General features: G+C 44.5%; 1 protein-coding gene across 1 annotated transcript; it reads left to right on the top strand.

The window, feature by feature from the left end:
* Positions 1–1,922: 1,922 nt before the first annotated feature.
* Positions 1,923–8,379, top strand: F2RL1 (F2R like trypsin receptor 1). Its single transcript, XM_059834316.1, has 2 exons — positions 1,923–2,001; positions 7,274–8,379. The coding sequence occupies exons 1-2, from the start codon at positions 1,923–1,925 to the stop codon at positions 8,377–8,379; spliced, it is 1,185 nt and encodes a 394-aa protein (XP_059690299.1).
* Positions 8,380–21,197: the final 12,818 nt, after the last annotated feature.

The raw sequence follows: 21,197 nt of genomic DNA, 5'->3' as shown, positions 1-21,197 counted from the left end.
CTAGAGCAGATTTTGTTTAGTGACAGCAATGAATCCTTTTCCCTTGTGTTCTCAGTCCCTTCCACTGTTGCTGGCTCCAGCCAGAAGAGGAAGGAGCTGTCTGCTTTGAATGTAAAGGGGACAAAAAGACAGACTGGATGGAATAAATCAACAGAAAACAAACAGTGAAAACTGGGACTGAGTGCTGGCAGGAGAGCACCAGCTGCAGCAGAACCGGATGAGAGAAGGACTTACCACTCCTTAGTACTAGAGATTTGAGAAGGAAAACACTGTAGAGACTGGTACCCAGCACATATGTACATGCCTGTTTGAAAGGGAGATTAGATAAAAGCCAGATGAGAAGACTACAACTCACTGGACAAGGTGATTAAGAGCAGGAGATTAAGAACCCATGAAGCGGTTTGTACTGGTAAGGTAAAGTAAAGTAAACAAAACAGCACTGCAAGTGAGACAGAAGGAGACAGGGAGGGAGTCTGGAGGGATGGGCTATGACTTTCCCGGTACTTGGCAAGGAGGCTGAGATTATGAGAAATCTGTAAACAGTCCTAGCTGGGTGGATGACGAACAGGAACCATGCTTTGAGTATGGAGTAACTTACAACAAAGAACTCAAAAAAGAGAGGCCCTTGATGTCAGCTCTGACACCCAAACTTCCAAGTGCATATACCTTCATCTCTCTGTACTCAGTTTTCCATCTGTGAAATGGGAACAATGCAGACCTCCTCAACTCACAGCCATATTTCATGACCAACACAGAAAGCCCACAAAAAGAACAATTTTTTCTTCAGAACAACATAGAACAGAGTATATTCATAACATATTCATTTAAAAAAGGAAAAAAAAAAAGCAACAATTTTATCACCAACTGTCAAGCATTTTGCAGACTCACTGGGGCAGAGGGAGCATTACTGATGTAACTGGAGAACTGGTATAGAGGTGTGAGCCGGGCTTGAACACGTAGATTTAATTGTGGAATTTGGTAAGTTGTGTGCTTGATTTTACAAACCTAAAAACATTTATTAAATTCCTATTTGTGTGGCTAAATGGAAACACTGGTGGCATTGGGTTGTGCTTAATTTTGTTTGTGAAATCCCCCTTTGCAAAAAAGCTGGTGTACTCCCAAGTTTAAGCAAGGCTGAGAAGTGAAAACACCTCTTTCTTACCCTGGGTCACGCCAGTGCAGTACCACAAATAGATTCAGGTTAAGCAGCCGTTACACATTTTCCTGCCCGTCCGTCATACGACAACATAACAAAGAAGAGTAAGAAACCTGGTACATGCAAAGCAATGCATTACACGCCAGCAGGAGTTACGCTGTCCCACGGAACGTCCTTCCAGCCCCCCTCCTTGCCACCTTGCCCCCGGCCCCTGCCCGCATGTCCCAGAACGAGCCTGCTCCGCTCCAGCAACAGCTCGGCGTGAACCACGACCACCTCCAAACGCGTGGCAGCTCAAACAGTTCGCCTCACCTTTGCGGAGCTACAAGCTCCTAACAGAGCACCTGCCGCGGGCAAGAGCCGTCCCCGCCCCGCGGCCGGGCTCCCACCGGCGGGCTTAGAGCCGGGTGGCCGCCGGAAGACCGGCTTGAGAGGGAGGGAGAGCCGAGACCAGCGGCACCTGCTCAGCCCCAGCAGCCACGGAGCGAGACCACAGGGCGTGAGGCGAGGCCCCGGGGGTGGAGGGGGCGCCCCCGCCATTTTGAGGCGGGCGCAACGGACCCGCTGGTGAGGCTCACCCCGCCATTTTAGGGGCAGCCCCACAGCCCTTAGGGGATGAGGGACGTGGCCTGGCCCGGGTCGGCTCCGCCCGCCGCCAGGCTGGTACCGGCCTAGACCGCGCCCTCCGCCCCCTCCTAGCTCAGGTATCAGGTGAAACTGGTCGGGCGTGCGGGAGAGGCAGTGGTGGCTGCAGCACGGCGGGAGGATGGCTGGGCACCGTGGACTGTGCCTCCTGCTGCTGCTGCTGCTGCTCTGTGCGCTGCTGGGAGCCGCCACCCCCGCAGGTGAGAGGAGGAGTGCGAGCTGCCGCCGCCGACCGCTAGAGCCGCTGGCTCGGCTAGGATCAGCTGGGGACGGCTAAGCCCTCCCAGGGTTCCGCGGGCGCTGCGCTGGCTGCCCGGCACCCTTCGGCTGTGGGTTGGGCTGCGGGCGGTGGCGCTTCAGGCGGGGAGGGGTGCGGGGGGCACAGCTGGGTTCTCGGCGGGCGAGGCGCAGCGGCGGCAGGGCTGGGCCGCGCCGCAGAGCAGGTTTCTGGCCCCCGGCTGGGGTGCGGGGAGCCCGGAGCGGACTGGGCGAGGTTTCCGCGGCGTCGAACGGGTTCCGAAAACTCGGGCCGGTGGCTGTGGAGCTGCCGGGACCCGCGGGGAGGGTGCTGCCGGCCGGCCTCTCCGCCAGGTGCGGGAAAGCAGCTTGACGGGCAAGCAGCGGGGCTCGGCTTCCAGCACCCTTTGGACTTCTGGGGCGCACGGAGCCGGCGGAGAGGGCTGTGGCACTGCAGGTCCTGCGCGGGCTTTCCGCGGGAGCTGCCTGGCACGCGTGGCCTGGCTTCACCCGCATCGGTGCTGTACCTAGTCTGCTTCTCGGCTAGCAACCTGCCTAAAAGCTGTATATAAACACAAAAAAACCTCAAAGACCATCTTCTTCCTTTTTTCCCAACTCTGAAAAGCTAGGATTTTTCTTTTTTAATCCTGATTCTTATTTTTGTTAGTTTATGTTATTGCTTATTAAACATAAGTGCCGTTTGGGGAAAAAACCCAGTCATTCATATTAATATTTGAGAGCCTTAGGGTTCGTGTTTCAGTATCTTTTCTAATAAACCCCATTGCCATATCTATGCATGCCTTTGCACTGTGTCCTTCTGTATTTGTTCATCCTGGGCTTATTTACACAATAAAAGTATATGCAGAAAGACTGTGTAAATACTGAAGCCAAGCTTATGGTAGGTCCTATTTTCTTAACAAATAGATACTAGACAGGTGCAAAGTTTGTTGTTCAGAGCAGAGTTTCTAATGTTAGACTGCCTTTTCATACCATAGGATCATAGAATGGTTTGGGTTGGACCTTAAAGATCATCTAGTTCCAAGCCCCCTGCCATGGGCAGGGACACCTTCCACTAGACCAGGTTGCTCAAAGCCCCATCCAACCTGACCTTGAACACTTCCAGGGATGGGGCATCGACAACTTCTTTGGGCAACCTGTTCCAGTGCCTCACCACCCTCACAGTGAAGAATTTCTTCCTTGTATCTAATCTAAATCTACTCTCAGTTTAAAGCAATTATCCCTTGTCCTATCACCATATGGCCTTGCAAAAAGTCCCTCTCCAGCTTTCTTGTAGGCTCCCTTTAGGTACTGGCAGGGTGCAATAAGATCTCCTTAGAGCCTTCTCTTCTCTAGGCTAAACAACCCCAACTCTTTCAGCCTGTCTTCACAGGAGAGGTGCTCAGCCTGCTGATCGTCTTTGTGGCCCTCCTCTGGACATGCCCCAACAGGTCCTTGTCCTTCTTATGTTGGGGCCCCCAGAGCTGGATGGAGTACTGCAGGTGGTGTCTCAGGAGAGAGTAGTAGAGGGGCAGAATCACCTTTTTCGACCTGCTGGTCACACTTCTTTTGATGCAGCCTAGGATACAGTTGGCTTTCTGGGCTGCAAGCACATGTTGCTGGGTCATGTCCAGCTTTTCATCCACCAGTACTTCCAAGTCCTTCTCTTCAGGGCTGTTCTCAATCCATTCTCAACCCAGCCTGTATTTGTGCTTGGGGTTGCCCTGACCCATAAGCAGGACCTTGCACTTGGCCTTGTGGAACTTGCTAAGGTTCACATGGGCCCACCTCTCTAGCCTGCCAAGGTCTCTCCGGATGGCATCCCTTCCCTCCAGCATGTCGACTGCACCACACGACTTGGTGTTGTCGGCAAACTTGCTGAGGGTGCGCTCAATCTCACTCTCCATCTCGCCGACAAAGATGTTAAACAGCACCAGTCCCAATACCAACCCCTGAGTAATACCGCTCGTCACTGGTGTCCACTTCGACATCAACCTGCTGCCTGCAACTTTTTGAGTATGGCCATCTAGCCAATTCCTTGTTATCTTACCTGGGGGGCAGGGGGGGATTTGGAATCATCTGGGGGGGCAGGGGGGAAGTAGTCTGCTTAAAGGTTTTACCTGGGTGCTTGATCTTCTGGAGTAGAGAGGTGAAATGAGCTGGAAGTGTGATCCCATCCCAACCAAAGGAGATGGACTATAAGCCAGGGGACGTGATTGTGCTGGTTTTGAACAGACTAATGCCATTATGGGGTTGTGGTGAATCTGAGCTGCAGATCCAAAAACCCAGGTAATCTTAACCTTAGTCCTGTGTGGTTATTACTACCATGACCCAAGCTAGTTAATTTGGATACTCTGTGCTGCTGTCACTTTTGTGTCTGCAGGGTAAGCATAAACCTCCTTTTGATATGCAGTGGGTTATATCTTCTGGACAAATGGCAAAGTGTTGAAACAAGTCTTTTGTTGTGGGAGGAGAGTAGGTTTTCCTCATGATGCCAAGGAAGCTCTCCCCCCCCCTCCCCGCCCCGGGCAGATTAACAAGTCAACTGCATTCTCTGTATGTGAGTCAGGCAGGGTGAAACTCAGCTTGGAAAAGAACTCAATTGTTATGGAAAACTGCAAGCACAGAAAAGAGTAAGAAAATGCACATACCTGACAAAGGATTGGTTGCTCAGTGAGGGAGTGTTAACTGTGAAGAGAAAGAGGACACTGAACTGTTTCCCCATATAGGTGGTGTTTGGGCTAACAAAAGCTGACCAGCGTCTGCAGTCAGAACTTTTGAGGCTGGAACTACTTAAAGTCAGCATAAAAGCAAGACTTGTTCTCTGAAATCACCCCTTTAGCTTGACTATATCTTCAAAAATAGAATAAAACAAACCTTTATCTCTATTCTGTCACTTTTGTAATACTAGGTCCTGTCTGTGGGTCATGTGTCCGTCAATCCACTTTATTACAGCTCTTACTCTTTTGTGTCACACTAACACTTTAGGCCTTTTTGGTGAGCATTTTTAATTACTTTTTTCAACCCAACCTATGAACATCAATTGCAAAGCTTTGCTTTCTATCTGATCACAAAACATTAATAAGAATAAAGTGGTAGTATTTGCTCTACCAATTTTCTACAATAATTTAAGTCTTTGGAATGGACTACAAATAGCATGACTGCAATTTCATAATATCAGTTACTTACTGATGGACAGGCTGCTTAACATAGCACTGTACGCTGCACTTTAATATGGTACTCCATGAACCGCTGTCAGCTTACAATAAAGGGTCTGCTTCCAAGCATCTCCAGGATCTCTCTCAGCTAAATTGTAAGCCTGCTTAGCTAATTATCATTTATGTTATCTGATGTCTGTGTAAGCTATGTTCTTCCAGCTGGTTTTATGGCTTCTAATATTCACAGCTTGGGTTAGGGACCTGGGATTTCTGTATTATACAAGTAAATTTTGCAATCTTTAGCAGTATTGCTGACATAATCATGTGGCTTGAAGATCTGAGAGCAGGATTTGTATAATTCTGCCCTGTTGTAATTATACCACATATAGGCCAAAATGACTGTTTGGCATTTTAATTAATTTTCTTTAGGGCTGTTGGTTTGTTGGTATAATTTAGACTTAAGTCTTCAAGCAGTCCACTGCAAAGATTTGCCCATGTCGTTGTACTGGCAAAAAATTTTCTTACACCTCAGTTTTTCAGTGAAGTGCGCCTGCGCCTGGAGCTTGTCAAATCCTTGTTAAATGGAGTTAGGGTAACTTAATTCAAAACTTTAAAGAACACCAATATATGCTGTATTTCTGTACACGTCTTTAGGAGGTCACAAGTCTAGACAGGATGCTAATGCTGTACATCTGACTTCTGCAGTAGTAACTTGAAAGCAACAGCTACCTAAAGTTGTGCTACTTTCGAGAAACTATACTGAAAAACATGCATACTTATGTATTTACTTCTTGTGTGAGAATGCTTTTCTTATACTTTAAAATGTAAGGTATAAGCATTTTTTATTCTGGAACTGTATCAAAACTACTGTTTATTGAATAACAAAGGGGCCATCCTTCAATACTGTTCATGGCTTGTTGTACACAAACCTGCTTGCTCAAGAAGACTCTCCTTTATACTCCAGTTGGGATTTTCTGTGGCTAAAATAATCCACAAATATTAATAGAAATTGAAATAAGGTTAAAAGTACTCCTCCCACAGACAGTCAAGTTCCATGTCCTTACAGTTTAGCTTGGCAGATGTCTGACTTTCTGGAACAGGGGGAGTTCATGGACAATCTTTGCTTGTGCAGTTTAACTTGTTACCGTGAGAGGACTGTGTTGGGTCTGGAGGCTGTCATGGTGAGTTCTGGACTGAGCCATCTGAAGGCTGTCATGTAAGACAGCGCAGTCAGGAATGGCTGGCTTGCCCATAGGGTTTGTAAGTCCCTGTGGCATTCAAAGAGGCAGAGCAAAACTTGGAAGTGATAGCTGTCTGGTGTATGAAGCAACCACAGCTGTCAGCTTTACCACCTAGCACTTTGAGTAGAAACTGCACAGATTGTCTGACCATCTTGGCTGTGAATTGGAAGGAGATCCCAGATGGCTGGCCCTGTTGCATCTTCATACACGAAGTTAGTCTGTTCAAGTTTCAATTCAGACACAGCGTAACACGCATCTTTCTTTCTGTGGACATCGCTTGTGCATAGCTCTTGGCATTACATTCTGACAGTTTCAGTACTAGCTTGTCTGAGGACAGTATGCTCTTTACTGCATACCTGATTTTCAGGCCCTCTAAAACTGAGGAGACTTCTACTGCAGCTATGTTAGCCTGCTGCAAAGTTTTGTGAGTCCCAGCACTTGGGTAATCTGGCACTGCCGTGTGAAAGGATAATGGTGCCCTGGGGTAGTTGGAGCGGTTTCTATTGTAACTGTTCAGATGGTAGGAGCACCTGACAGCCATTTTAATAAGGTATTTTTAATATCACTGGTGATGTGGAAAAGCATTTTGGTTGCTGATACAATCCTTGAATAGGGATATAGGTTGTCTTTTGGATAATAAACTTAAAACAAAGGGAAAAAAAATTGTCAAGTGTTTGAAAACCAGTCTTAATTTTTCTGTTGATGAGGCCCTCTTTAATTCTTCAAAGTTCAAAGTAAATCATGATGTGTAGTTTATTTTTAAAAAGGACAAAAAGTCTGTACTTCAGTAACAGCAACTTCTTAATTTTTTTTTTTATTTTATTTTATTTTATTTTTAGAGACTAGCAGAAACAGCAGTTCAAAAGGAAGAAGTTTTGCTGGCCGGAAAGTTCCAAATACAAATAATGCCTCTGAAGAGTTATATGAAGTGGATGAATTTGTGACCAAAGCCCTCACAGGAAAGCTGACTACAGTTTTTCTTCCCATTGTCTATATCATTGTCTTTATAATTGGTTTGCCAAGCAATGCTGTGGCCCTCTGGGTCTTTTTTTTCAGAACAAAGAAGAAGCATCCAGCTGTGATTTATATGGTTAATTTGGCGTTGGCAGACCTTCTTTTTGTTGTCTGGTTCCCACTGAAGATTGCTTACCATGTAAATGGTAATAATTGGCTATTTGGTGAAGGTCTCTGCAAAGTACTTGTTGGATTTTTCTATGGAAATATGTACTGTTCCATTCTCTTTATGACATGTCTCAGTGTGCAACGGTATTGGGTTGTAGTGAACCCCATAGTGCATTCAAAAAAGAAATCTGAAATTGCCTTGGGCATCTCCCTTGCTATCTGGACATTGATTTTGTTGGGCACCATTCCATTGTATCTTGTTAATCAGACAGCATACATTTCAAATCTTAACATCACTACCTGCCATGATGTGTTGCCTGAAAATGTTTTGGCTCATGACATGTTCAATTATTTCCTCTCACTTGCAGTTGTACTCTTCTTAATCCCAGCTCTCCTCACTGCTGTTGCTTACATACTAATGATTAAGATTCTGAATGCTTCCATCTCAGATATAAGCACTGGAAAGAAACGAAGAAGAGCGATCAAACTCATTATCACTGTCCTGTCTATGTATCTCATCTGTTTTACACCTAGCAATGTGCTGCTTGTTGTGCACTATTTGCTCCTTAAAACCTACAGCCAGAGCTATCTGTATGTGTCATACATAACTGCTCTGTGTCTTTCTACTTTGAACAGTTGTATTGATCCATTCATCTATTACTATATTTCAAAAGACTTCAGAGACAACCTTAAAAATGCTCTTCTTTGCCGAAGTGTGCGAACTACGCGGAGGATGCAAGTGTCTCTCTCATCGGGCAGATACCCCAAGAAATCAAATTCTTATTCTTCAAACTCAAATGGGACCACTAAATCAACCTACTGAGTTTAATCCTAGAAGTGAACTTTTATTACTGCTGCTGAAAGGATATAAGTGACAAGAGAGTGATTTTGTACAAGAGAGTCTGAAGAAACGTCTTTGTTTTTTACAGAATCATTAAGGTTGAAAAAGACCTTTAAGATCATCAAGTCCAACCATCAACCCAACACCACCATGCCCACTAAACCATGTCCCAAAGTGCTATGTCTACACGTTTTTTCAACATCTCCAGTGCTGGTGACTCCACCACCTCTATGGGCAGCCTGTTCCAATGTTTGACCACTCGCTCAGTAAAGAAATTTTTCCTAATATCCAGTCTAAACCTCCCCTGGCGCAACTTGAGGCCATTTCCTCTCATTCTATCACTAGTTACACGGGAGAAGAGACTAACACCCACCTCACCACAAAGTCTGGATTTTGGAACCGGCAGCTGCTTACCCTGTGTAGAAATCATAAGAAGATAAATCTTCCCACCAGACTGGAAAAAAATAATGACATTTCTGATGCTCTGTAGAAATGCTGCTGACTTGGAAATGAGTCATGGTTGAAGACATTTTTGTTCAATATTGAAGTTGTTAAAAAGCAAAATGTCAATGGAATGTTATGTAGTGTTGCTAGTATATTTAATTAACAGAGAAATCTGTTTTGTTTGGCTTTAACTGTAATATATTAAACAGTTGAACAGATTGTGTATGTAGGACCTTGCTCTCTGTACCTGCTTACGCTGAACATTATTTGAAACCATAGAGAGAAGGAAAGGAGAATCCATTTCACCATCTTAGTGTGGATCCAGCAATGTGACTGCTTATTATCTTTAGTATAATGTAGTTTTATATTGTTTTCCAAGTTTCCATGTTGTAAATACTAACAGAAGCCTGTAAGGTCATCCTATTGAGTTGACAAGCTTAACTTGTTATCGGCTAGCACTGAAATAAAACGTTATTTGAGATTATACACTGTTACATAACACTTGCTCGTACATGATCTTAAATGGGACTATTTAACAAAGTTTTGATGAATAGCTATTTGATTTTTATATAACATGCCCTGTATTTTTTAAGATATCTAAATAAGATTTTTTTTTTATAACATATCTGAGTTGGGTGCTTTCTTTTGTGCTTTTACATGCTCTTCAAAATGCTGAGTAGTTCAACTTGCCTGGTTTCAGGTAACAAAGATATTATCGCTGATAGTGAATTAGAAGTCTGACAACTGTAGCTGTAATGTCTAAATGGGTTAAGGAAAATTTACCTAATGATGCATTTCATTATAGCAAAACTGTTCCCTTATCTTATTAGCAGATAACTAAAACCAAACAGTTCAGAACTGTGGGGGAATAATGAAATATAAACAAACACATTAACAAGATAGCAAACTTCAGCCCCAGTGGATTTCTAAAATATCTTAAATCCTCTTCGCTCACCCAGAATATTTGTAACAACTCAGGAATATGGAATCACATGTACTTTTCATCTGAAAAGCTGATGGGTATGTGTTTAGTCATAGGATTTAAAGGCATTTTTTCAGATCTTGCAGTCCTGATAAATGTCACCAAGGTGTACATTGAACTCGCGTCCAAGTGACCTATCTGAGACTTAGGCATAGCTCAAACACAAGCAAATGGAAAAGCCCCCAGTCCAAAACGTACTCTAAGACAACTGGTATGTAGATAGGAAATATTCACCATTTCAAATACAGAGAGTAAGGAAGGAGGTAGATACAACTGTAGCAAGAATTTGAGCAGTCTTGTACAGCTTAAAGGCCGTAAGTATTTATATAATAATTTTTTTCTGTTCCTTCTGCTTGTCTGTTCCTTCCCGTGTCTTGTTCTTTGATTTCCACGTTCTCCACCTACTTTGGTAACAAGGTTTTTTTCCTCATAGATAATAAAGACTAAAAGGTTTGTTTAATGCATTTGATCTCTCATCTCAAGCATTAATTAAGCTCTAGCTCTCCTTTTGTCTGCTGCAGTCTTGTCTACCAACTCTTAGCAGGTTCTTAGTTTGAAAGTAGGATGTTGGGTGGTGGTTTTTCAGAGGTTTAAGCTAAAATAGCAACTTATATTAACAAATATCTCATTGAGGAGCAGAGTTTACAGCTCTTTAGATGACGTGGAATACAAATGCTTCTCAGACATAAACAGTTTGCTCTTCCTGTTTCCTGACAAAAATGCAGGGAAATAATTGCTTGTTTATTACTGCACTGAAGAAGCAATGCAGCATCCTTACTGGAAAATAACTGTACTTTAGAGGCCATAGTTCACTGAAAGGATTTGGGAAGAAGGGAGTTGCACTATCTTCACAAACTGCCCTCTGAACTCTTCCCTTAGCCTGTGTGTGATAAACAGAATATGAGAGTCCTTTATCTTGCTGAACAGCCTACTGTGCTTCCTGCTCTGTATATGGTAGTGCGTGCCACAAAGGAAGGGCATCCGGTTCATGTGATTACAGCACTACTTGTGTTCTGCCAGGAGTCCAAGGGTTACATGTTGTATGTTGTAAAGATGATGAATTGTCTCTGTGTGTCTATATAATACCACAAAGATATCGCTCATGATTCATGGATCACTGTTAAATTGCTGAAAAAGATTATGCTTAATATAGCCAGTCTTTTGGGCGACAAGATTTATTTCTTGTCGTTATTTAATCAGAAGTATACCAAATAATGCTTGTATCTATACCCTTGCTCTTTGTTCTTCCTTCCCCTTCATCGATGGGGTCAGAGTTGGGGACTCTCAAGCAATCAGTCAGACCACTCCACTGCAGCTCATGCCAGGGGGAGTCCTGATCCCCTTGACCACTTCTCCCTTCTAGCCGCCTTCATCTGTGGCTTGACAAAGCAGGTTGCAAGGAAGAATCTTTCATTTCTTACCTGCAGCAACAGAAGAGGTCTGCCAATGACACACAGAAGAGTTAAACGTTACTGCAGTGTTGTTGAAAGCTTTTTGAGAAAAAGTTTTGATTAGTAGAGTGATTTATTTTAAAAGGAGGTTGTAATCCGTGTGACAAACTTTGGAGGGTACTATTCAAGGGGCCCACAGTCATCTAGGTGAGTCTTGTTCCTTCAAACTATGCTCACTGGGGGCTGAAAAGATCTTTTAAGTCTATGATAGAGACTACTAATACCCATTTTGCTTTTCCTTTGCTGTTTTAGTAATACTGTCTGGGTTTGTGTTTTTTGGGGGGTAGGGAGGGGCATCTTCCTCTGCATCTAACTGTTGTGTGGTTAGGAGGGGAAGAAGAGAACTGGTACGGAAAATTTAATCAAGTACCAGACTGCTTTCATGATCCATATCTTCTAGATATACAGTGCTGCAAGTGTGTCTTCCTTTGCTGCAACCCAAGCGCAATGAAAATTAAACTAATCTCCAGATAAAGAGGGGGAACCTTTATAAGAATTGTTTTGCTTTCTTGTTCTATTTGTCCTTGAAACAAGGACAAATTGTGGGAAATTTTTCCCATCTGTAGCTGCATTGCAAATCTTCATTCTGCATTTAGTGTGAATTATTTTGTTCCAATTAACAGAGCAGGTAGACCAGGCTGGTTGTTCAGTTTGAATCAATTTCTTGAATTGGCAGTTGTGTGCCTGTGCAGCCAGGTAGCAACGGGGCGAGAATGTGTATACCAGGAGTAATTTATGGGCACAGTGTCGTGCTTTCACAAACAGCTCAAGCACGTGCTACAGCTAAAAGAGGTAAACTAGTCTTTACCCTACCCCAACTGCTTGATCCCACTGTTCCCTCATACTGTCACAAGCATGTGAGACCCTGGGGCAGATCAGATCAGTCCTGGGTTAAAGTTAAACCAGGAGGAGGAAGGAGAGTTTACTTTTGACTTGGAACAGCGTTTGGCTGGTTTGCTGGATGAGGTCTTGGCTCAGCACAAGGGAGAGGGTGAGACCACATCTTTCACCACCAACGCCTGCTTGCACTGTGCAACTACAAGGCAAGTTGAAGCACAGGAGCTGTGAAGCCTCTGCCTAACCTAAAAAGCAGGGAGCAAGCCTCCACCCATGACTACAGGAATGGCTCTGCTGGCTCAGACCAAGGGTCCATCCAGCTCAGCCAGGGTAATCTGCTCACCCATGTCTTTGGAGGTCAACAAGACAGCAAGGTGTCAAGGGACGTGTCAAAAAACCGTAGGACTGCTGCACAAGGCAGCTGGCCGACATGCCAGATGCACATAAGATGCGGCCAAGGAAGTTTGTTGCTTTGCACGGTGTGAGTGCTGTGCTATGTGGCTGCTGAAATGTGCTCTGAAGTTCAGAAAAAAAGGAGACAAATGAAAGCTGGGGGAGCTAAGCTCATTGGCATCTGTGAGGAAAGCTGCTGCTGAGAAGGATTAATCTGTAACTCAAAAAGCATGCATAACAGCAACAACAAGTACTTACAGGCAGGTACCCAGGGAGGAGTAAAAACAGCGCAGGCGCATATCATAGCCCCCACAGCACTCTCCCAACATCCAGCTATTTTCAGAATGGAGTTTCCTTAAGTCTGATTTGGCTGGTCTAATTAGAAACACCTGTTGGGTGACTCGCTGAGAAAATCAACATAATTTCATTTGCTTTGAACCAGGATCCACTATGCTCAGTTGGTGGACCCTGGTTCTTCAGGAGAAGAGGATGTGAACGAGTCCCTAACTGTCTTGTCCAGCCACTTGCAATTTTGTAGGCCAGTATCATATTCCCACTCTCTGAGCTACTTTCCGGGTTGAGGAGTCCTAGCCAATTCAGTCCTTCCAGTACAGCCACTATTCAACACGTGGTAATCCTGTTGCCTTTCTCTGAGACCTTCCCATTCCCATACACAGCACACAGTATTCAAGCCACGGATGGTACAGTGATGGCTTCTGTTTTGCTCCCTTCCCAGTAGCCCCTAACATTCAATTTTATTTTATTTTTTTCCTGCTCCTGAGCATTGAGTTGATGTTTTCGTGCAGCTGCTTGTAACTACATCTCTCTCCTGAATGGCTACAGTCATTTCGCAAGCCATAGTTCTCTATGTCAAGCTAGGATGTTTTTCCCTCATGAACCTCACTTTACAGTTATTTATACTCAATTCATCCACCAATTCATTGCTCAGTCAGTCTTACAAGGTTCTTCTGCAATTTTTTGCAGCCTGCCTAAGTCCTTACTGTCTTGACTAACTTCATGTTATCAGCAAAATTTTGTTACTCACTGCTCAACGCTCTTCAGACCATTTATGAATATGCAGAACAGTACAGGTCCGGCACTACACTGGTGAGTAACTGGCATTATGAAAACTGACCATTTTTCTGCTACCCTACGTTTCTTTTCTTGTAACCAGTTAGTTTTCCATGAGAGGACCTTCCCTCTTATTCCATGGCTGCCAGGAATTTTGCCAAAAGCCTTTTGGAAATCCAGGTAGACTGGATCTGCTGGATCCCCCTTACCTCCACGTGCATCTGGCCTCTTCCAAGAACTCCACAAGGTTGTTAAGCCCAGACTTCTCTTTACAAAAGCCATGGTGGCTTTTCCCAGAAAGGTCCAGAAGTTCCTTAGTGATGTCCTTTCTTAGACTCTTCACTAATTGCTCAGTACAGATATTGGGGTCACAGGACCGTATTTCCCTGGACACCTCAGAAACTTCTTTTAATTATTGATTACAGCATTGGCTCCCAGTATTCAAGTATAACTTTGTCAGGAGGTAACACATCTCTGTTACTAATTCAGCTATTTTGTCCCTGAGTTTTCTCAGAACTCCTCGATGAATACCATCTGGGCCCACCAAGTTCAGCATTCATTTTGTCTAACTAACTGTGGTGTGATGACTGAAGACATGTCTAGACGTGTAGCTGTCCTGGGAATCAAGCAGCATAATGCCTACCTACCACAACAGCCCTTTGGGACCCGGGTTTAATTACGGATGTGTTTGTTCTGTCATGGGCACTTTGAACGTGGTTAATATACTGCATCAATGTTAAATTTAGCATGAACACAGTAGTCATGGTCATTTTGATTCAAAAACAGCCAGGAAAGTATGTGTTACGTACATTTTTTCTCAGGAGTGATAACCTTCTGTAGGCTTGCAGATAAACATTCTCCAGGCACTGTTTGCAGAACCAGTAAAACAGGCTGACTACATAGTCAGCTGTCTGTCATCTAGGCCAAAGGAAGTGGAGATGCTTCAGAGAGTGGAAAAAAGACTAGTGATTGTGAAGGATGCATTGAGTGCTGTGCAGAGACACTGTGACGAGTCCCTTGGATCCATCAGGACTAACTGATTCAGTGCTAGCTTGTGTGACTTGGGCTTCACAGTCATTTAACCGTGTCTGCCCCCTTCCCTGGTGGCCCAGCTGACTCTTTGGTGGCCAGGGAAAGGGGGAAAGCCATGTCTGTCTATGTGTACATGGAGGTAGGTAGATTTGTAGCTGCACTGGAGTTCATAAACCACCTGGGATTGCTCATGTGGTGCAAACACCACAACAGAGCCAGCTCAAGGGTACCAAGGTCTACCTGGAATTACCTCTGCCGTAACTGAGCTACGAGATTCTGTCAGAGCCAAGCTCCAATGTCTATGCTTCCATATAGAGGCTGCATTCTGAAATGCAAAGATAATTAAAATGCGTCCACTCCCATCTCTCTGGGTACCCTGATTCCCTGTCACACTTGCTGCCAGCTGTTGAATGCTGAGTGCTACCTGTGTCGGCTTAATGCTCACCTGGGCATTGCATTTTGCCACAGCATAGGGCACCCACAGGAGAGAATTGGTGCAACCTCTGATCTCCAGAACCATGTCAGCAAGAGCCCTAATGTAGCTGTAACTCAGAGACTGCACCTTTGCAGGTCAAACTTGCTCCATCTGGTCTCCACGGTATTACTACACTAGTTGTAAAGCACAGTCCTGCTGCTATGTCTGCGTTTGGAGTGCTTTACCAGTGCAGTCTGCTGGTAGCACACTCATCACATGGACTAAGCCTTGTTCCTTTGTTTGTTTTGAAGGTATTAATAAATGCAGTAATGAGCATTAATGAGCTCTGTGGAAACAGTGACAAGAGGGATGTTGTCTGCATTTTATGGCAGTTCTAAAAATCAACATATAGTAATTCTTAAGGTTGGTGGGATTTTAATTGCCAAACCTTGCATGCCAAACCTTGCATTCATCAAGTGACAAGTGCCCTGGCTGAGAACGAGCATGAGCTGACACGAGTGGATGTCTCTCTGTTGCAGTTAACAGCTACGTTTGGTTCAGCAACTGCACTCCAGCTTTGTGCCTCACCTTCAAGAAGCAAACTGCTGGGAACTGAGTGTTCAGCATCTATGAGATTGAAACCTTAGTGCAGTTTATTTGATTTCCACCCCCACCTGAAAGGAATTGATGCACGGACGTGATGCAGCGGGGAACACCACTAGCATTCATGCTTTCTCCACATTGAGTCTGAATTCAGGACGGTATGTACTCCTGGTGCTATGGTTTAGCAGCTGGGTTCGTGCTTCCCCCGGCTGAATGTCTGTGATGGGGACTGCGCTGTCACATAATCCTATGGACTGCGGGATGCGGGGAAGTAGAGCCCGTCTGCTTGGGGCCTGCGTCTGTATTTCTGAGCACTTGGGAAAATGGAGTAATTTAACATGGGACAACAAAGGATATGCTGCTGCTTTGGGGAGGCTGACCCACTGAATAAGATGAAACTTGCAGAACATAAATTAAAAAAATAAGATGCAATGGGTAGCGGGAGTTTCCTGAAAGTCCTGAAGAGTCTCCTGTGTCATGGATTTACAAAAGCCAGGGGGATATGAAGAAAGCACAAGAAGCAATTGATGAGTCAAAACAGCAGTGTCGGCAGGGGAGGGAACACCATGTTCTGGTGCTCGCTGGATTTAGCTGGCAGTGACTCAGGACTAGTGCATACTTCCAGTTTGACACATCATGACCCCTTGACATTTCATCTTCAAATCCCAGTCAGGCAAACCCGTCTGGCTTTCTGTGAGCAGATGAACTGAGCGACATGGTTCACAGTGTAAAAATATGGAGAGCGAGCCCTTAGCACGAATTCAGGACATGTTAGAGGCAAGTGTTGCTGTACCACATTCAGATGAAGTTGCCTGCTTTTGGTCAAAATCACTAATGTCTCTCCATTAACTTCAGGAGTAGAACTGGAAATGCTGGAGGTGGCTGTAGTGTGGTCATGCTATTTGCGAGCTGGGGTGGAGGGTGCTGTTGCTGTGAAGAGTGATTTGATGGTAAAATGCAATGCTGAAAGGAAATTACGGAACTGCTCTGTCATAATTTATGAATGTGCGTGTTAGGCTGATTGCCTGGAAGCTCCCCGCATCACTACGTGTGGTTAAATTGGTAGAGTCTTGAATACTACAATAGTAGCCAGTAAGACAATCCTCAGTAAATGTCTGAGTTGCTGCCAGACCCTGGGTGAGTAGCCGAGACTGAGGAGTCTCGCTCAACGGCCGGAGTCCACCGGCGTGAGTTTTTGGTTAGCAGGGCTAGTGATGGAGAGCACAAAGGAGCTCTCTAAAGGTGATGGCTGGTAAACTGTTCGTCAGAGGGCTGTTTGGTCTGATGTCTCTGAAGAGCGCAGATGGCTTTGTTTGGGTTTGCTACTGAAGGATGTAGAGCTGGCTCCAACATCAACAAAACTCAGGCCAGGGTGAGCTCTGCAGAACTAAATTTTGTGGCAGGTGCCGAGAAGGGGCTGGAGAAGGAGAGATGGCAGGAGAGAGGGGAAGGAGAGAGTCCTCCCACAGCTGCCTTCACTTTGGTAACTGTGTTATGGCAGGGTATGGACAGGCGGATAGGGAAGGTCCTGGCTGTAGCACATGGGACAGCACGGAGTGGAGATTTCCTCTGCCAGAAGTGGGGAAATGGCAGTGCCTGACTCTGCTGCTAAGGTCGCGGCTTTCACTGCCTACACCTCAAATCAAGATAGCAGGGCTTTAGATAAGAGAGATGTCAGCAGCCCTGTTGTTTCAAGATCCTTTTGTCTTCCATGTGCGGTTTAAGTTTAAACGAATACCAACCCTAGAGTCACTGCTGGTCACAGGCGCCCAAAGACACTGAACCAGACCTGTCAGACATGGTCAGGAAGAACAAGGGCTCCACAGGGCACTGTGGCCTGAGGACCATTCAGGGGGCTTGTCCACTTAGTGGGGTCACTGTATTGTGCACATGGCACGTATCCTATGCCAGCTAATGCACAGTTTCCCTTAGCACGAACTCATGGTGCCTTTGTGCTGGGTAGTTCATTCCCTCTTCAAATGAGAGTGAGCTCCTCACAGTTAGTTTGCACTTGGGAGGGGATTCAAGACACACATCTCTGCGGGTAGGTAGACATCTGCGGAAGGTAGTTCAGCATGTCTAACCTAGCAGCCTTCCTCCCAGAGCATCCACTTCTCCACCACTTACATGAGGAGCCAAAGCCACTGCATTGAAGTCAGAGATGCAAACATCTCCTTGGCTCTTGGTGTTTCCATGGAGTAAAGCATCTACCTTAAATTCACATCCTCACTTTTGCATATTAACCTCCTAGCTTCAGGAGACTTGCAGTACTGGAAAAGGGTACCATCTCAGCGGACAAAGGGCACAGAGCTTGACATGGGAGTGTGGCTTCTCCGCCACGGGGCAGATGGCACGTACCATCCAAGCTGTCTGCCCAAGCCCAGGGAGATCGGTGGTATTCAGGAGCTGGCTGAGGACTCTAGTCATCAGCTGGGGAAAGAATTTTACACACAAAATCATGTTTTATTTCATTTTCTGAAAAACTGCAAGAAGAGCTGATACCGTGATTAAAGGCTCCCTCTTCTGTTTCTAGCTGCTATTGCACATTTTATTTAACAAACAAATGTGAAAGACTTGAGACAGGTTTCCCTGTGCTGTGCAAATAGTTTTGTAATTCCCCATTTCAAAACACACACATGTATCTGATGCTGGAGAAGAAGAAAGACTTAACAGATGATATTAAATATCCCTGCTAAGCTTGGGATCAGGGAAGCAGATTGCTAAGGAGAGATACAGGGCTCCTGGAGAGTATCTTTTGAAGCAGGATATTCTCACGGTATCTTCCAGTCTCCCTCATTTTTCTTGGATTGAAAACATTGTTAGAATAAAGTCTTCCAAGCATAATCTTACCGAACAAGAAGAGGTGGTGGTGTTTATCTCCTGTAATCCACAGGCTTCTGAAATAGTATGACATGCAGAAGTTTATTGTCAGCAAGAGCTGATTTTTTTCTTTATTTTTGCAGCATCTGAGCCCACGTGAAGTTTGCTGTCATGGAAATGTTGTTTCACCTGCAAATGTCTGGCTGTAACTTAATGCATATTTACCACGGCCATTGTAGCTACAAATAACTTTGTGTTGGTGAGCGTGGTGACTCAGCCCACTTCACAAGAGTGAACTCAGCTAAGAAATAAATGTATTTCTTAAGTAAGGAATGAATCTTCTCCACCCTTTGAGCAAAGGCAGAGTCCCATTTGTACCATTTTTTTACCAGCCTTTCATCTTCCTCAGTGAAGAATTGTAATACTCTTGCGAGATGCTGCAAGTGCACTTCTGTTCGGTATCAAAGGCAGGACTGAAGCTGGGATGCAGCTCTTGAGCTGCAACCCATCATGTCAGGTGAGTCAGGGACAGCTGGGAGTGCTGGACCTGTCCCATCAGTGGGGCTGCATCGTAAGAGTAGATGGTGAGAGCATTTGCCTTTCATTTTACTGCAAACTTTTCTTGACAGTGAAATGAAGAATGAAGAATGGGGAATGCTTGGACTCAGTCCCCTGACAAAAAAATATAGATACTTTGTAATATCATTTAGGAGTTTTCCATGGGTCAGCAACATCTGTAAGTTTAGTTGTTGAAAAGTAATTGTTCATTTGCTCTGTGAGTGGCATAATTTTACTTAGATAACCCTTAGAATAAAAGACATCAATACCTGTTATACTTGTTATTTCAATGACCACTAGAAGACAGAGCATGTCGTGTAATAAAGGTACCATAATTAGAGGGCTATACAGTTAAGGCAGCAATCACAGTTATATGATACTGGTTGCTGCCATATTTCTGCCACAGCATGACTCCAAGGAGTCTCAACAGCCTCAGACATTTGAGATTGCTTCTTTCTATCTGAAAACAAAAATGCTTACACTTTTGTACCAAAATGAACACAGTTGAACACTCAACAGAATGGAAACAAGGTGGTAGCATGTACTTGCTCTTGAGAACCTGCCAGCCTTTTCTGTTTGCCAAGTACCCCAAGAAATAGAAATTCTCTAGAAAAAGAGAGCAAGGAAGAATGGTGGTATCATCATAATGCTTTTTAGTTGAGGGATGGCAATGCTCTGTATTATCAAAAGTACATCTGAAATCTCGTTTAATACGTCTCAGCATTTGTAACAGTGTATTGTCCTGCTTTCTCTGGAAATACCAGAGGGATGATGAACTTTTAAACAACCTTTAAACAATGCAAAAGAGTTAGTTAGGAAAAGACTTTCCGTAAAGAAAAAATCTGATTTCACTCTGAAATCACTGCAAAAAAAAAAAGGCAGAAAAATACTTGCAGAGGAAATAAAAGCTTAAATTAAAAAATGTTTCACATGATATCAGTCACTGACATTCTCCTTTTCATAGCTCAGGGTCTTTGGTCAAATATCCGAAAAGCAGATAACAGAAATTAATATAGTTCTGATTATGAAGGAATTTGTTTTCACAGAGATACACGCGTCTTAGAAGGTACCATATAAATGTTATTAAACTCTTAGGGATAATGGGTGTAGAAAGCTCACCAGAATCAGAGAGCTTGAATGCAACCTGCGCAACATTCTGTGGCTGAGAAAGGGTTTAAACAGTGTTATGTGGCTCTTTGAAGTAAAGAGGAGACCCGCTGATCAAAGGTAGGATATTGTTCGGCATGGCAGGGAAAAGATGAGAAGGAAGCTGTGTGAATGTAACACCAGCTCTTTCAAGGCTTTGTTATAGGGGTACTTGGAAAATGGGGTAGGAGCAATAAAACATTACTCATCCTTTTAGAAAGCAACAGAGCAGTAAATTTCTAAGTGGATTTGTGCACGATTGCTCTTTTTTCCACAGCACACATGATGACTATTTTTAGTGGCACATAGACAAAGTAGATAATTGCTCTGTGGGATTTCTATCTGTCAAAACTTTTACTCACCCATTTTAACTTACTTCAGTGATTTTATTCCAGTTTATATCCAGATTTTGATAATCTATTTTAACCATGATGTGTATTGGTTGAGTAACAGTTCTGCAGTCACTTGTGTCTACTTCCTCTCTTCCAACATCTATCTCATGTCTTTGTTTTTACACACTAGAGGTGTTCGCTGAAACCAGTTCCATTCAGACTACTTCTGTGCATCTAATATAGCAGGCTTGAAAGTGAGCTAACTGATCAGCCACAAAGAGCAGGTTTCCCATAGCAAGATCGTGGGAAATTATGCACAACCTTGTAAGAGAACCTCATGCTGCAGAAGAAGACATGATGAGGTCTGCTGGAGCTGAGGGAGGCCCTTCCTGCAAACGCAGGGGCTGAAAGACTGCATGAGTGTTATGCTTGGGAGGTGCAGAAGCAAGGATAAAAGCAGCAAGGAGAAGTGAAACAGAGGGGTCAGAACAACGCTCCATGGCAAGTGCTGGCAAAGGCCGGAGAATGGGTTTTGCCATTGGTTGAGGTGTGTCCAGGGACAAACAATTGCAAGTGCATTCTCTGTCACCATGCCAGGCTTACTTCCTACCTCTCAGAGTCTGACGTGCCAGGTGACATAGGACTGTGGTATGAGATAGGAGAGTGTGTGACTGTGGTGTGAGCCAGGAGACCAATATGAAGCCCATGGGATCATC

This window comes from Gavia stellata, chromosome Z (assembly GCF_030936135.1).
Source record: "Gavia stellata isolate bGavSte3 chromosome Z, bGavSte3.hap2, whole genome shotgun sequence".
NCBI lineage: Eukaryota > Metazoa > Chordata > Aves > Gaviiformes > Gaviidae > Gavia > Gavia stellata.
Note: the sequence above shows the minus strand (reverse complement) of the source record. Positions and strands in the feature narration are given on the sequence as shown.